This window comes from Mixophyes fleayi, chromosome 2 (genome assembly GCF_038048845.1).
Source record: "Mixophyes fleayi isolate aMixFle1 chromosome 2, aMixFle1.hap1, whole genome shotgun sequence".
Classification (NCBI taxonomy): Eukaryota; Metazoa; Chordata; class Amphibia; order Anura; family Limnodynastidae; genus Mixophyes; species Mixophyes fleayi.
Genome location: NC_134403.1, coordinates 186,763,483 through 186,781,380, shown reverse-complemented (window position 1 = coordinate 186,781,380; position 17,898 = coordinate 186,763,483). Strand labels below are relative to the sequence as shown.

The window sequence follows — 17,898 nt, the reverse complement described above, 5'->3', positions numbered from 1 at the left end:
CCACGGGTTGTCACGTGGTTGTAGGCTGGAGTTCTCTGTTGTGTTGCCCTTCGTCTGATTGGCTGACAGCCTGCTGGGTTCTTCTGTGTCTAAACGCTGCGTTAGGGACATCGCTGGTGCCGATAGCGCGGCACTTACAAGACTGCGTCACATTATGTCGTGTCAGGTGGAGGCTGAGGGCACCGAGGACTCGGGGAAGCTGGACGGCTCCAGACAGGTAATGACAGGAAGAGTCTGGAGTGATCAGTGCTGTGTGCTATCCCCACTCTTCCCCGGGGCTGCGGGCACACGAGGGAGAGCGCAGTCACACCTGTCACCTCTTACACACGCAGCGCTCAGATCTGCCCTTGCCCCACATGATCACCGGATACTTTGGGCTCCAGCTCAGTCTAATCCTAGAGAAGCCAAAATAAATATGTACTTTGTAACAAGATGAGTGCGTGTGAGGGAGAAGACATGGGGTTTACGATTTCTTATTTGCACTGATGTTGTGCTTATAGAAAGTAATGCATGCGGATCAGGCGATTTAGAGACTAGTGCTATTATATCATGTTCTAGATTTGCAATAATTCAGAATTGATTTCAAGGTTTTGGGTGGCAAACCATATGCTTAATACTCTGAATTATTCCAAAAAGTTACTCTATTCAGTTTGAGTATGTAACAATTATAGAGGAAAATGGTCTTCGTGAAATGAAGGTGTTCTTTGACTAATAGTAATGAAAACTAATTGTAAACCAATATTGCTTTTAGCAGGAATGTAAATTGACCATAGTGATTTTTTAATGTTAGTTTTAAATTAATGGAGATTTTAAACCCTGTAAAATGTTGCAATGACTGTTGGTGTAAGGTGGGGGAGAAAATGTTAGTCAAACTTTATCGGTGGTACTAAAGGAAAATCTGTTGGGATGCGTAGAATAACATAAATCATGGCATGTGGACAGATGGTGCAACTTTGGTGCTATTGGAGTCTGGGAATATCAATTCTCCAATGGTTGCAACTAATGCCACATCCAGGATCCATACCATCTTGAAGGGTGATAAGGGTAGATGTACATTGGGCAAGAAGTCCTCTGTCAGGTGTGCCTTAATTGAGAAGCGGGGGGGGGGGGATATTGTAACGCACTAAGGAGTATGCTGGTACTATATACATTTTATCTAAATTAACCTGTTTTATATACTCTTGTTTAGTTTGAATTTCACATTAATGGTTCTTTAACTAGTGACCTTGTATGCAAAAAATAAATAAAAATGTTTCCATGCTTTTATTTTTTTTACATAATCCTATTCAGTACTGAGTGCTTTGTAAGGTAGGCCTATGTTTGACTAGATTCTGAGCCCTTTGTATTAAGTCTCTATCTACTTTTTGTAAGTGTGTAACATGTTTATTAGCCAATCGGATCATCTGAATGTTCACAGCTGGAAGGAGTTTGTAATAGTGATATTAGGCTCCTGTCACTAATGCAGGAGGCTTGTGGTGTCACATGTACTTCCTATATGGAATGAGTTTCATACAGCCAACCTGTTTGTTTTGTTGTGGGGTTTTTTATTTCTCTTTAATTTTCTCTCCTGAATTGATTTATATGATCTAAAAAATGAATGCACTATTCTATCTAAGAATTGTGCACACAAACCATAGTCTGTAGCAAACTTTACTTTTTATTCTTTTCCCCAATTTGCATTATAAGACTGAAGAGATGACCTTTACGCACAGAGATCTGCAGTACTTGGATTAGCTCAAATAATCCTAATTTGTTGTGCCATCTGGCCCTTGCAGATTATACATATTCAATGGTCATTCAGATGTGTTGTTGCTTTAATGACAAAACCATGCTGTTTTGTAGCATTAACAAAAATGGTATGCCAACCCAACTGTAAATGTTCCTAAGAATGGTCAATTGTATACTACATGCACACTAGCCAGTTCACTGTGCATTACCTGTCATTATCAAGAGAGTAATGTAAAATATACCTCTGTCCATGTTAACAGAGAAACTTGCATGTAGATGTCCTATATACTTCCTTCTCTGTATGATGCTTGCGGTCACAGGTGGATAAGGGGGATGACATTCTCAATGTATTCTAGAAGAGAAAAGATTTAGGGGCACATTTATCAATCATCGGCAAAAATGAAAAATAGTTATCAATCCTTATCGCATGGATAAGGATTGAACTATTTCTCAAATTTATTAAAAACGGATCACAGAAACAACAGTTCCGATAAACTGCTGTTTCTGTGATAAAAAAAAATCACACTTACCCCCCTCTTCGGGATGCGCTGTCTCAGGATCTCCTCCAGGTGTTCTTCGTTCCTCTTCATCCTTCAATTGCGCATGTGCATTTCGGAGAACTGCACATGCGCACAAAGATCCCTGCTGTGTCTCTGCAGCTATCCTTGCAGAGAGAGAGCTGTGAGTGACAGGGAGGGATCATGTGATCCCTCCAGACATGCGCTGTCCAGCTCTGCTCTTCGGAGCATAGCTGACAGCATTAGATTTTTTCAATTATGATACATTAACATGACAAGTTTCCGAAAAAAATGTTTTTTCGGAACTTGATAGTGGCCGGGACCAGTCACCATACAGTTGAATGGTGACAGGTCCCGAAAACGAAGAGGAGTGCAAAGCAGCAGATATCTGCTGCGATGCACCTTTATTAAACATGTGGAGGACACATCAGCACCTGATTTCCACGGTAAGTGCACGATAGTGCACTATCATTACTTGTTAAATATGCCCCTTAACCATTGGTTTTATCATTTATTTAATGATAATGTGGACATTACTATAATCCAGCGCTTTCTGGTTAAGGCTGTCATCTGCATTTGTCTAAAGTACAGTCGATACTGACAGAGTGCACATAAACTGGAATAAATAGAAAATTCTATTTTTTTTTTTAAGTATGTAGAGTAGTCATAACAAACAATATTTACTGTGGCTTCTATTTTTATTATGTTGTTTCTTTGATCTTTATGGCACATCATAAATTTCCAGCTTTTTTGTTTAAAAAAAAAAAGTTATTGTTCATTACCTACCTGGCTTTTGCTGACAGCTCCTCCCTAACATTTTAGCTTTCCAAAAAGCTGTGTGTGTGTTTTTTTTTTGTTTGTTTGTTTTTGTGTCTTGTTGTGTTTTTGTTTTTTTTATATAAAGGTCAAACTTATTTTGTATATTCATATTTTTACACATCGTGTTCCAAGAGGTTAGAGCATTGTCACAAAATACTACTTGCCAAGCGTCTAATGTTCTGGTTCTGCATTTTGTCTGTTAGGAGCAGTAAACAAAGATTGTGGTTTTTCTTTCATATTATGTTGACCTAGTATAAAATATGATGTAGGTTGCTAATTCAATAAGTTATTTGAAAATATACATATTTGACCACATGGCTGTACATGTACTGTATGCCTCAATAGACTCTAGTAAAATGCATCCAAAGCATGCCTCATAAATTTCTATGGTATTTAAAATAAAAATTCACCAAAGCAGCCATGTATAACTATTTAAATGCAAGATCCTGATGTGGAAAATTGTGGGCATCTTTTTTATATTGCTTGATGCTGGGAGTACAAGAGGCTTCTCTACATGAGTTTTGGTCTCTGTACTGTTCTCACATACAACAATCATATACACGGTGGTTTCCACAAGAAAACCTTTTTCACAGTAACCACCAATACGCACCCATTACTATGTGTGTGGCAGCATACACTGCATTATAGTGAGATCAATAGATCTTTCCTGTTCTACTTCCCAATTTTTAATGGTGCACTCTATTTCATATGAGGACATTTGTGTGGTTGAACCTTTAAGCTGCCAGTTACACCGTGGCATTGACCTAATTTGGACCAGGCCAAATTATAGAATCTGTGTGTGGTTATTAGTAGTTTCCAAATTACTACTACTGTTGAACCTTGTATATTCCATGTATAAAAGGGCCAATAATAACATACTCTTGTATATGCCATGTTATCTGTTTCTTAGTGAAAACCCTTTTTGTTTTTTTTTATTTTACCATTCTCCATTGCAGCCATTACAATGGGTTGGTTACTTTCTAGCATTAGGTAGGGGCAGGAAAATCAAAACGCCCCCAGGTAGTGCTTATTGCAGCTCTTCCTCTTCCATTGTCTTTTCTTTCCTGTCTGTTGTTGAGGATAGAGAGAACAGGTAGTAGTTTATTTTCTGTGTGTGGCGGTTACCTGCTTCCATGGTCCCCATTCCCTTTTCCATAGAAAGCACCACTGAGTACAGCAAACGGAGCTCAGGAGTACAAGACATTGCCAGCAGGATGGAGCCTATCCAAAACAGCTGAATAGCACCTGCCCTAGGTAAGCCTCAAAGTTTGCGGTCCTTGTTTTCTCAATTTTAGTTGGCTGTTTAGTAATACTCTTCCATCTCTGTACTCTTGCAGAACCTGTAGAGGGGAAGAAAAACCCCAGCAAATTGGGATGTGTGAAGCATGTGACAAGCATGATTTACTGATTGTGAAGAAGTCTCTTCTGCAGTATGTAATTCCCAGCCCTAGTGGTGAATCTGAGGAAATTACAGAAAAACAGACTAAGTTGGATAATGTTTAGGTCTATATCTAGATCTATACATGATAGATCGATCCATAGAGATTAATTAAACATCAACCTGCACTGCAGTTAAGAAGTCCTTCTGAAGATCAGAGTCAAATAATTTTTCCCATGCACTAGGTCATAAATGATTTCATTTATAAAGAATGGGATCAAGTGGAAAAATGTCAGTCTAACCAGAAAAGTTTAGAACGCAAGTGTCCTTTCAGTGATGAAGAGAATGGCATTCAGTTCCAAAAGTCGATGCAGCAATAGTTCAGTGGTCAACCAGGACCACTATTCGTTCGTTTAGAAGACAAGGGAGTCTTCTAAAAAATTCCATCTATAGAAAGTTAAAAGTTCTTTTAAAAATCTTTATGGTTTTTCTGGAACTACTGTGAGATTAGGGATAGGCATGGCTTCAGTGCCCAGAGCAATCAGACCATGGGGTGAGACTCTTCATATAGATGTCCAGGAAAATATTAGTAGACAATATTAGCTGAAAATCATTAAATTTATGCTTTGCGGAATATAATGCCTTTGTGAGGTATAATCATTTCAGCTAAAGCCATTGCTTCAACAGCAGTAGCTAGAATGGCTCTATGTCTGCATCCATGGCCAGTAGACGCTCAATCTAGAAATTGTATAGTAATACTCCCCTTTGAAGGATATTTGTTTGTTGGTGATAAACTAGACACCATGATTTACAATTTTTCTGGGGGTAAATCTAACCAACTGCAGCACAATCGAAGATGTAAGAATTTAAAAGTCTGGGAGACAATACACCAGACCAGGTGTTACCACTGCATCCAAACAACCATTTTGGACGTTCAGGCTCAAAGAGGAGAGATCAGATCAAAAGAGCTTGTAAAAACTATTTATTTTTCCCACTAATACCTGTGGGTGGCAGGATCACAGTGCAATTCAAGATTAATGGCTTTGGGACATTGTCAGATTAAGTTACAAGATAGAATTGCATCATGTTTCTAAGAGAAACTTCTTTGCTGATGGGGTCTGAATTTGAGTTGGAGGTTTTACACATCAGACTGCAAACATTGAAAGAAGCTTATGTGATCTCTCTTGTTCCTCTAGCCCGGATGGGCACAGACTTTAATTTTAAACTTTCTGGCCACAAATTTCTTAGGGACTTTCTATACTGTTCTAGACTTAAGAAGGCTCCATCACTTCATCCATGCAAGTCATTTTTGTATAGAAACTGTAAACTCAGTTCTCAATGCTACTTACCTTCCAGCAAGGTATTACATTGGTGGTAGAGTTATGGAAATGAGATCATTCTCCGGCCTTATCTGGATGACATCCTAGTGACTGGGAAGTTAGAGCGCATTGTCCAAACCAGGTTAGCTCAAGTAATAGCTTTCTATTGGAACACAGTTTGATTGTAAACAAAGCCCTCTTGTGCCATCACAGCATATAAAATGTGTGGTTGTTCAAATTAGACATACACTATACAAAACAAAAGATCTCTGCCAAATGAGAGATGCATTAAAATGAAGTCTTTGGCTTCCCAACTACAAATTCAACAAAGATTATAATATGAGTTTTCCCCCTTCTAAGAATTCTTTTCTCCACTGGGCAAGGTGGTACAGGCAAATACTTCAGTTAGACTTACTCAATGGGATCACAGAAAAAGATTCTCTGGTTTACACTATTTGATTAACAAGAACCACCATGGAGTCTCTGGTGACAGAAACTAAGAAATTTGGGAGTGTCTTTCAGAACCAGAGTGGATGATGCTCATAACAGACTGCAGTACCAAAGGCTGGGAAGCTCATCTGTCAAAAATTAGACGTGTGTTTACAAAATGAAATGAAATTACACATAAATGTTCTGAAAATGTGGGCTGTCTGGAATGCAATTCAGTCCATTCATCACCTCTTACAGGGAAAGTGTGTAGCGGCAGATAAAATGTCATAGCCGATTATATCTGCCAAAAGCATCAGAAAATATTCTGGTTGCTAATAAGAAAGACCCGATGTCAACAAATCCAGGTTTTTTTGCTTGTTCTCTAAGAAGTTCAGGGAACAGAATTTAGATACTCTGGCACTCTGGCATTGTCATTGACCTTTCAATTGTGTATTACCTACGTTTCCTCTCATTGCTCGCACCACTAAGAAGGTCAGAAAAGAAAATTAAAGGCATTTCAGAGATGGTGAGGCAAGGGTGAAGAAAAATTCTGTGGTGGTCTGTTATAAAAATTGGAAGTTCATCATGTGGTCTGATTCAGGTATTGTGATATTCTTTATTTTATTCAGGATAGCCTTAGTAAAGTTCTGCTCAACTTTAAAGTTAAGGTATCTGCGGTGTCTAGCAAGACACCAAGTTAGCTTCAAAAGACCTTATTACCCAGTTTCTTCAAGCAGTGAAGAAAATGTATTCTCAAGTCCTTTGTGGCATCTCAATTTAGTTTTCAACACTGATGTCTGACCCCTCTAAACCTTCACAAGAGATTTTCCTAACTTGACTTGCGCTAAAGATGGTATTCTTAATGCCAATTATTTTTGCCTGTAGAATTGGAGAAATACAACATTTGTTGTACAAAGAATCGTTTCTGAATATCTACACAGATAAAACAGTACTAATGATTAATCCAGCTATCTTACCTCCACTTTTCATATTAATCAAGAAATCGTATTGCCATCCCTTTGTTTTCAATCAGCTGCTGAAAAACAAAGCTGCGCACGTTGGATTTAGTCAGGGCAGTCATCTATTCATACTGTCACCAGACAATATCTATTTGACATGATGTTGTGATCCGCATAGTTTTGGAGACATATGATCGAAGGCTGATCTGGTGCTTGTTGCCCTCTCTTCTATTATTGTTGGGGTTCATCCCATTGTAATGGCTGCCATGTAGGATGGAAGAGTAAAGAAACAAATTATACTTACTGATCATTCCTTTTCCTTGAGATACTACATGGCAGTTCAATATTCCCACACATGTTGTATATGTTATGCTTATTTTAGGAACTGCTTGGAAAATTTCTCAAGGACATGAGAAGAGGAGGAGCAGCACTCACATGTTTCTATTTCCTGTCTCTACCTAAGACTAAAAGGGCACTAACACATTCTGAGGGCTGACATGGAGTATATTGAGGAAAAGGAATTATTAGTAAGTATTATTTGCTGCTTTAGTGAGCAGAACACTGAAGCAATTTAAAATACAGTGAGGCAATTATAGAATGACTTGTATTGTGTTCAACTGAAGGTGGAAGTATTTCAAGTGGACCTCAAAATAGTTATGCACAGATTGCTAAGACTAAGGACACTATTTATCAAGCATTTTTTTTTTCTGAAGTTTTGCTTGCGGAATTATAACTGCAATTTTATTAAAGGCAAAACTGAATGTGGGTTTGGTAAATATATTTTTCATTTACCTACTTCATGGAAGCAGAGCAGTCACTAGAAATTGTAGCGCCTGGAGCAAGTCGGAAAAATCAGTGGTAGTCATATTTTCGATGGTAGAAATGCAGAATGAAATATGACCAACATCAAAATGCCAACATGTAAATTTCCCCGACACTGATAAAATACAGACACTGAGATTGCTGACAGTCACAATGCTGGCATTAAAACGGCCGCTGCACCCTCCAGCAGTAAACTGTGATAAAAATAAATGTGTTTAAACACAAACCCCCCCCCCCCCCCCCCACCCCCCAAAAAAAAAACCTAGTGCTGTTTTTAGAAAAATTGGGACCAACAATTTATGGCATACTGCTCTCATTGGAATAGTGAAGCTCCTTCTATGGTCCTGGTGCTACTTCTCATCGCTGTGGTGAAGGACCTTTATACCCTCTAGCGCTGCCTGTTCAGGCCGAAGTCATGCCGTTAAAAAGACTAGCCTGGCACTACAGTGTGTGTGCATGCACAATGCTCAACCTGAACTACTTCAGGTGCATATTCACAGAGCGCCTCCATGGTAGTATGGGTTTGTGATCTCTCCATTGCCTGTTCAAAATGGGAGTGTGACCAGTGAATCAAACGAGACTCACAGATATAACGTTACTGTCAATGCAGTGTTAATAGAAACTGGAACGCACAGAGGTTCATGCTCAAGCAAATCTACGTGGTTTTGAGCAACAAAACTCAGGCTACAAACTAACTACTACTGCTGCTCGCAGACGGACTTGCTGCACAGATGGACCAGGAACTTACCCCCGAAACGCTGAAGGACAACTCTAGGTAAGTGTCTTGTTGGTTTTTTTTAAATAAAGCTTTAGCTGTAGTGGCAAGAAGAGCTCTTTGACTATGTCACTTGGCTGCAGACCTGCAATCAATAAAACAGTCTAGCTATGCTTCCTTTTGAAGGTGCGTTTCATTTTAGTGAGAAACTGGATGCTATGGTGCACAAGTCGGCTCTAGGTAGGTTTTATAGTTTACCTCAAGATGGAAGAGGAAGGCATTTTCCATATTTTTCCTCTAAACAGCAGTTAAAAGAAGTGCATACCTAAATACCTGGAAATCAATATTTCAGGCAGTTTGACAACACACAGTCCTTTTAGACAGTCATTTACAGCCAAAAGAGGTAGACAATGACAACAAAGAACACAACTTTCTTCAAGTCCAACTTCTGTTTGTTCCTGTAGGGGGCAGAATTGCACATTTTGCAGAGTTTTGGAAACTTGCCACTCAGGATCAGTGGGTACAAGAAGTTGTCCGCAAAGGCTACAGTATAGAATTCCATCTTCTGCCCTAAGAGAACAATTTTGTCATGTCCCTAAAAGCCATCTTCCTTCCTGGAGCTACAAGTTTTAAAAGAGAGCCTTCAGAACCTGTTGAAAGTGAAAATCCATGTTCCAGTTCCTGCAAGTTCGGAAGGAATAGGGTTTTGTTCAGAACTATTCCTATTTCAAAAACCAACAGAAGGTTTCTGGACTAACAAATACTCAATATGTGCATCGTCATCATCATCACCATTTATTTATATAGCGTCACTGATTCCGCAGCGCTGTACAGAGAACTCACTCACATCAATCCCGGCCCCATTGGGGCTTACAGTCTAAATTCCCTAACACACACACACAGACTAGGGTCAATTTGTTAGCAGCCAATTAACCTACCAGTATATTTTTTGGAGTGTGGGAGGAAATTCACGCAAACACGGGGAGAACATACAAACTCCTCACAGATAAGGCCATGGTCAGGAATTGACTGTGCTGCCCCATGCATGGCATTTACAAATTAAGTTAATAAACTCCATTCTCAATGCACTAGGATGCATATTTCCACATTTCTATTGCAATTCAGCACCATCTGGGCATAATCGAAGAAGTCTTTTACCTGCTAGTGCAGAGATTCGGTCTCCACGATATAGATTTCATGGCAACAGAATGCAAAGGTGTTCCAGTTTTATTCCTATCACAGGGACAACAGGGTACTCGGAATAGATGTACTATCCGTACCATGGAACTTCAAATTGGGCTATGTGTTTCCTCTTTTTCCCATCATTGCTCGCGTTCTGAAGAAAATCAAGAAAGAGTCAATGGAGGTAGGAGCGATCCTCTCATTCTGGCTTGGTGTACTTGGTTTGCAGTGGCTTGGAGGATGCTTCAAGAACAATCTTGGCCTCAACCATGCAGACCAGATCTCTTCTACACCAGGGACTCACTCTCTTTGATGGCATGAAGATTTAGTGGTCCCTTTTAAAACAAAAAGGTGGTGTCTGATGAAGCTATTTTATATTGGTTCAAGCAAGGAGGAGTAATTAGTCTATTTTTTTGACAGTCTGGAAAAGACTAATCCTGTGGTCTAAAGCGGATAGAGAATGCCATGCCTGCCAATATCCTAGTTATTTTTTTTTTTTATTATTTTTTTTTAAGTGCCTGGTATTCTCTGCAATGAAGGTTCAGATACCTGCACTGAATATTCTTTTTGATACCAAGCTGGCGTGTCAAAACACTAACAATTTTTTTAAGAGAATAAGGCCTAGGGTCAAGCCTTTTTCTGGCACCTTGGAATCTCAAAATTGCTTTGGATGCCTTTATTTTAGATCCATTTGAAGCACTGTAAGATATTCCTCTAAAATGACTTGCCCTTAAAACAGGTGTCCAAATTCTGTCCTCAAGGGCTACCAACAGTTCATGTTTTCAGATTTTCTTTACTGATGCACAGGTGAGTTAATCTATTTGGGTCAGTAATTATCAAACCTGTTTCTACAGACAGAAATCCATAGTGATCTTGTGGAATTATGTAGTGTCTTAACCACACATGGCGTTATGTTGGAGAGGACAAGGGCTTCATGTGACGGGGGCATTGCCATGAAGAGTATGGGAAATAAAGCTTTGGAATGCCCGACTCCTGTCAAGCTGACAGTAAAACTATGCCCTCAATCCTTCTTCCCCACTTGCAGTTTTTACTAATTTAAAGGATCTATTTAGTACACAATGAGGGATGCATTTGTACCACTGACCATATTCATGCCAGTCGACTGATTCCATTCTATTACCTACACATGCAACACCATCTACATCAATACTGTTAATGCTCTGTCACAGAGGACACCTTTGTTTCATATTTGTAGAACCATAAGACACTTAAGATATAAACGTATGGGTGTGGCTGAAGGGTACAATGGTCAATACACAGTTACACACTGTAGCAGAAGTGTACAGTCATGGCCATAAACTTTGAGAATGACACAAATATTGGTTTTCACAAAGTTTGCTGCTTCAGTGTTTTTAGACCTTTTTGTCAGATGTTGCTATGGTATACTGAAGTAAAATTACAAGCATTTCATAAGTGTCAAAGGAGTTTATTGACAATCACATTAAGCTTATCAAAGAGTCAATATTTGCAGTGTAGACCCTTCTTTTTGAAGACCTCTGCAATTCGCCCTGGCATGCTGTCAATCAACTTCTGGGCCACATACTGACAGCCGCCCATTCTTGCCAAATTAATGCTGGGAAATTTGTCAGAATTTGGGTTTTTGTTTGTCCATCTGCCTCTTGAGGATTGACGACAAGTTCTCAATGGGATTAGGCAGTTTCCTGACTGTGGGCCCAAAATGTTGATGTTTTGATCTCTGAGCCACTTAGTTATCACTTTTGCCTTATGGCACGGTGCTCCATTATGCTGGAAAAAGGCATTGTTTGTCGCCAAACTGTTCTTGGATGGTTGGGAGAAGTTGCTCTTGAAGGATGTTTTGGTACTATTTATTTATGGCTGTGATCTTAGGCAAAATTGTGAGTGAGCCCACTCCCTTGGCTGAGAAGCAACCCCACACATGAATGGTCTTAGGATGCTTTACTGTTGGCATGACACAGGACTGATGGTAGCGCTCGCCTTTCCTTCTCCAGGCAAATGTTTTTTCAGATGCTTCAAACAATCTGAAAGGGGGATTCATCAGAGAAAATTACTTTACCCCAGTCCACAGCAGTCCAATCCCTGTACCTTTTGTAGAATATCAATCTGTCCCTGATTGTTTTACCCGGAGAGAAGTGGTTTCTTTGCTGGCCTTCTTGACACCAGGCCATCCTCCAAAAGTCTTCGCCTCAATGAGCGTATAGATGCACTCACACCTGCCTGCTGCCATTCCTGAGCAAGCTCTGCACTGGTGGTGCCCCAATCCTGTAGCTAAATCACTTTAGAAGACTGTCCTGGTGCTTGCTGTATGTTCTTTGGCGCTCTGAAACCTTCTTCAAAACTATTGAACTTCTCTTTAAAGTTCTTGATGATCCGATAAATGGTTGCTTTAGGTGCAATCTTACTAGCAGCAAATATCCTTGCCTGTGAAGTCCTTTTTGTGCAAAGCAATGATGACTGCACGTGTTTCCTTGCAGATAAAAATGATTAACAGAAGAATAATTATTTCAAACACCACCCTCCTTTTAAAGCTTCTAGTCTGTTCTAACTTATTCAGCATGACAGAGTGATCTCCAGTTTTGTCTTCATCAACTCTCACCTGAGTGAACGAGAAAATCACTGACCTGATGTCAGCTGGTCCTTTTGTGGCAGGGCTGAAATGCAGTGGAAATGTTTTTGTGATAAAGTTCATTGTCATGGCAAAGCGGGACTTTGAAATTAATTGCAATTCATCTGATCCCTCTTCATGACTTTCTGAAGTATATGCAAATTGCCATCATAAAAACTGAGGCAGCAAATTTTGAAAAATATTTGTCATTCTCAAAACTTTGGGCCATGACTGTAGCTTCCACAGCTCTTGTCTACTCACCAGCCTCTCGATTTGTGCTGTGCTGTAGTCAGAAAGCGTGATGGTAACTATGCAACATCCTGAGCTTACTCATGTTTATCTGCTGTTAATGCGCTTTTCAGGTGCTGACTAACACATGAAAAGCGTATTGAAAATATGAATGGTTTCTTATGGGCTCTTTCTGATCATCATGTTCTAAATTGTCAATAGCAAGTTTAAAATGTTAGCGTGCAGCCTGTTTTATTTCTCATGCTTTTGTGCATGTTACCATTTAATTGGATTGGTAGATTGCAACGCTTGGCAAATTAGTTAAAAACATATCGCTAAAATGAGTCTAAAACACGTTTGTTTTCATCCAGTCTCTTCTGCCTCCTGAATACCTAAAACTGGTGCCAAATTGAAGTAACTCTTAGGCTCATGCAGTTCCTTTATACTCTGTATAACCTGTGGTATTTTGTTTGGTATTTACGTGCTGTCTGTTAAAAACATGGTGTATGTGGAGGGTTTTTTGGAGGGGGTGGGGGATCCTTTTTGAGACTCTTCTATATTTAGTATTTTGATTAGAGGACTGAGTTAATTATAAATCTTGTGAGAATCCAGTTAAGGCCCTATCTGTGTGCAGTTTGTATGTTCTCCCCATATTGTATGGGATTCTTCCAGGTGCTCTAGTATCCTCCCAAAGTCCCAAAAAATTACGGGAAGGGTACTTGGCTGCTGACAAAAAGTGAACACTAGGGGGTAAATGTATTATGGGCCGTTTTTTTCAACTCTCCGGAAAACGGCGAGTTCACAGCTAAAATTTAAAGCGACGCTGGCTTGTAAAGGCAAATTTGCTTTTACAAGCCAGCGCCGCTTTAAATTTTAGCTGTGAACTCGACGATTTCTGGCGAGTTGAAAAAACCGGACCATAATCCATTTACCCCCTAGTGTTTGTATGTGATACGGAGTTATGCTATAAGCTCCACTAGGAAAGGGAGTGTGAATACTTAACTGTTGTCTGTACAACAACTGTAATATGATGGGGCTCTTTAAATTAACAATAATACTAGCAAAATATGACCCATCCTTTCCCATTGTGAAATTTTTAACGTATTTTGAACAATGTTTGTGTTCAGTCATTGCCGACCACATTGTGCTAACTTTTGAAAAATATATTTACACGTAGTTTTGTTTTTGTTTTGGTTTTTTTTTTTTCCCCCTCTTTTTCTAAAAATAACATTAGTTTGCTTATACCTCCTGACACTGCAAAGAAAATCTACCCAATATGGTGCAACATTTTTTTTTAGTTTTATTAATATTGCAAAAAAGTGAATTATAAAAGTTTTTATTTTTATTTAAATACTACAAAGATATACCTTTATGGCACTTGCTTTAACATCAGTCCACCATTCCAAAATGATAAAAAGTACTTAAATTAAAAAAAATATAAATAAATCTGTTTTGGGTGGAATTATTCTTTTAAATATGTGATAAATTAGAGCAAGACAAATCCCAGGAGCATCGTAGTTTTGGAAGGCATGTCTATGTATGTCAAGCACATCTTCACTTTATCTATGGATAATAACTGTGGATCCGCTTGCAATGTATATCTGTCTTAAAAACAAGTAAAACTATTATTCGCGGACACATGTTTAGTTTCGCAATAAAGTTAAAAATTATGCTTGCAACATTCTGACACCTGTTACTGCGAATTCTTATTAAAAACTCTGCCTCATTTAAAAAAACAAACAAACATATCCTGTTTAGGTGGGTGGGTGTATTTTCTAATGGGAAATATTTTTAACAAATTTGTACATGAGCACATGGTTTTTAGGTAAGTTGAATTTCGGTATAGTTTCTTTATTTTACCATCCCTTGTGTTCACAATTTTTATGTCCTATCTGTAAATGGAATAACTTTTAAATTTATTTAAGCTCTTTCTACATACAGTGTCAATATTTTGTAATGTTTGTTTTGTATCTGGGCTATAATTAAATTCCACAGATCTTCTTTTTACACTTTATTTTATTTGTATAAAATGGGAGAAGTGAAAATTAGTTAACCACATTTTTACTTGTCACTTAAAACTTGTTTCAGCTATTTTGTGTTTATATCTGTGTAGCAATCTCCTACATGTGCATGAAAGTTAAGAACTACATTGAATGTTGCAGTCCTTATTATTCTATTTAATGTTTCTTTTCTTTGTGCAACAAAACTGACCTAAATGAGTAGTCTGTAAAGGATTCACTCTAAATTACAGAAAGGGCAAAATGTAGAATTCAGGAGTCAACATTATCTTTAATGGAGTCAGAGAAGATGTACATTGGGATGTTATGTTATGGTGGTTTTCAGGAAAATTGAGAGAGAAAAATGCATTTTGGTGTTCAGTTGTGTGTAGATGACAGGAACACTTTACAGAGACATTATGTTCTTGGGAATTCCTTTCACATGTGGTAATATTTTGAGAACATAGATGTCTCGGTGATGGGAGTGGTTACAACAAACCTAGATGTGGACATTTCACTGCATTCGAGGATGACTTAAAAGAAAACACTACAACCCAATAATGTACTGCAGCGGTTCCCAAACTGTGCGCCACGGCTCCCAGGGGTGCCGTGGCGCTTTCACTGGGGTGCCGCGGGCCAGACATAAAAAAAACTAAAACACAGTAACTTACCAATCCGTCGGGCGCCGGGACCCAGCAGCCTCCTCTCTCCTGCAGCTGTCACTGAATATCGACGTCAGTAACAAGCTGCAGGAGAGAGGAGGCTGCTGGGTCCTGGCGCCCGACGGATTGGTAAGTTACTGTGTTTTTTTTGGTTTTTTTTTATGGCTGGCGCGGGGCAGAGTGAGAGGGATCGTGGCAGAGGAGGGGGACAGAGGATGGTGACAGCGGGACAGAGGAGGAGAGCAGAGGATGGTGACAGCGGGACAGAGGAGGAGAGCAGAGGATGGTGACAGCGGGACAGAGAATGGTGACAGCGGGACAGAGGAGGGGGACAGAGGATGGTGACAGCGGGACAGAGGATGGTGACAGCGGGACAGAGGATGGTGACAGCGGGACGGAGGAGAGCAGAGGAGGGGGACAGAGGATGGTGACAGCGGGACAGAGGATGGTGACAGCGGGACAGAGGAGGAGAGCAGAGGAGGGGGACAGAGGATGGTGACAGCGGGACAGAGGAGGAGAGCAGAGGAGGGGGACAGAGGATGGTGACAGCGGGACAGAGGAGGAGAGCAGAGGAGGGGGACAGAGGATGGTGACAGCGGGACAGAGGAGGAGAGCAGAGGATGGTGACAGCGGGACAGAGGAGGAGAGCAGAGGATGGTGACAGCGGGACAGAGGAGGAGAGCAGAGGATGGTGACAGCGGGACAGAGGAGGAGAGCAGTGGATGGTGACAGCGGGACAGCGGTGGAGAGCAGAGGATGGTGACAGAGGGGCAGAGGATGGTGACAGAGGGGCAGAGGATGGGGGCAGAGGATGGTGACAGCGGGGCAGAGGATGGTGACAGCGGGGCAGTGGAGGGGGGGACAGCGTGAGAGGGGCAGTGGAGGGCTGACAGCGTGGCAGAGGGGGCAGTGTGTCTGGATGCAGAGGGGGCATTTTTGCATACAACTAAATAAGTATTTCTGTCCTGACCTAAATACTTTTTACAATTTTTTGACCCAACTACTTCTAAAACAGGACTGCTCAATAATTATTTTGGAGGGGTGCCTTGAAAAAATTTGGAGACTCTAAGGGTGCAGCGAACTGCAAAAGTTTGGGAACCACTGATGTACTGAAATAATCCCAACATCTTGGGTTTCAATGCATAAATGTACATTACCATGTTTGAGAACCATCCCCTTCCTTAAAAAATACACTCATGGTTAGATCATCATCAGCTATTTATATAGCGCTACTAATTCTGCAGCATTGTAAAGAGAACTTGCTCACATCAGTCCTTCCCCATGGGAGCTTGCACTCTAAATTTCCTAACATACACATGGAGACAGAGAGATAGACTAGGGTTAATTTAACAGCAGCCAATTAACCTACTAGTATGTTTTACACTTCAAATACTAGTAGGTTAATTGGCTGCTATTAAGTTGGCCCTAGTCTCTCTCGGTCTGTGTGTGTGTTAGAAAATTTAGACTGTAAACTCTATTGGAGCAGGGACTGATGTGAGGAAGTTCTCTGTATAGCGCTGCGGCATTAGTGGCACTATATAAATAGTTGAATAATAAGATTATGGTTTTAGTTCTGTCTTCTAAAAATTATAACTTTATGGTTTGAAATTTCTACATGAATATTATCATAGATTTGTAAGGCGTCACAGTGCTCAGCAGCGCCGTACAGTGGGGAAAACAGTATATAAACCTACATAAAGCAGGCACATACAAGGTAAAATGCAGACATGAAAACAAAGGGTATGGAGGATCCTGCTCATTAGAGAGCTTACATTCTAAATGGAAGAGGGCACAGCTGAAATGAGGAGCTAGTGTGGCTTAGAGTGGAGGTTGGGATAGTTGTGAGGGTGCGTTAGTGTGAATAGTGTTATCGAGGATAAGGTCACCTCTAAAACACAGTAAGCTTTGAAGGCTGTGGGAAAATCTGAGCGTGGTAGGGAATTCCATAAGTGGGGAGCAGCACGGGAGAAATCTTGAAACTGGGAGTGAGAGATGGTTACCAGAGACAAGACAAGACGAAGGTCAGAGGTAGATCTAAAGGAGGGAGAGTATTTTGATATGAGATTGGAGATGTATGCAGGGGTAGGGTTGAGGGCTTTGCAGGTAAGGGTGAGTAATTTGATTCTACAAGACACAAGGTGCCAGTGTAGGGATTTGCAAAGTGATACAACAAATGTGGAGCGGTGAGAGGGGAAGATCAGTCTTGCAGCAGCATTTAGGATGGATTTTAGTGTGGATATATGGGTGTCGGGAATACTAGATAGCAGGAAGTTGCAATAGTCAAGATGGGAGATGATGAGAGAATGGATAAGAGTTTTGGCAAAATGTTGAGTAAGAAAAGGGCCTATTCTGCCAATGTTTTTAAGGTGGAGTTGACAGGACTGGGAGAGCGTCTGGATGTGAGAAATAAAGCAGAGGGTGGAGTCAAGTGTGACACCAAGGCAGCGGGCTTGGGAGACCCAGGAAATTGTGGTGTTCTTGACAGTGAGGGAGATCTGAGGACAGGTGGGAAAGATGAGCTCAGTTTTGGACATGTT

At 40.3% G+C, this 17,898-nt stretch overlaps 1 protein-coding gene across 3 annotated transcripts in view; it reads left to right on the top strand.

Moving 5' to 3' along the window:
• Positions 1-30: 30 nt before the first annotated feature.
• The window catches only part of TXLNG (taxilin gamma), a 35,297-nt gene continuing 17,429 nt past the window's right edge, over positions 31-17,898 (top strand). Inside the window, exons 1-3 of one of the 3 annotated variants that reach the window (XM_075195102.1) lie at positions 32-217; positions 4,224-4,319; positions 4,403-4,495. Coding sequence is in view for 2 of the 3 variants with exons in the window: in XM_075195101.1 (XP_075051202.1) it covers positions 155-217 (63 nt within the window). In the remaining variant the exon portion in view is untranslated. Of the gene's footprint in view, positions 218-4,223; positions 4,320-4,402; positions 4,496-17,898 lie in introns of all 3 variants that reach the window. The other 2 variants (XM_075195101.1, XM_075195100.1) reach the window with 2 other exon arrangements.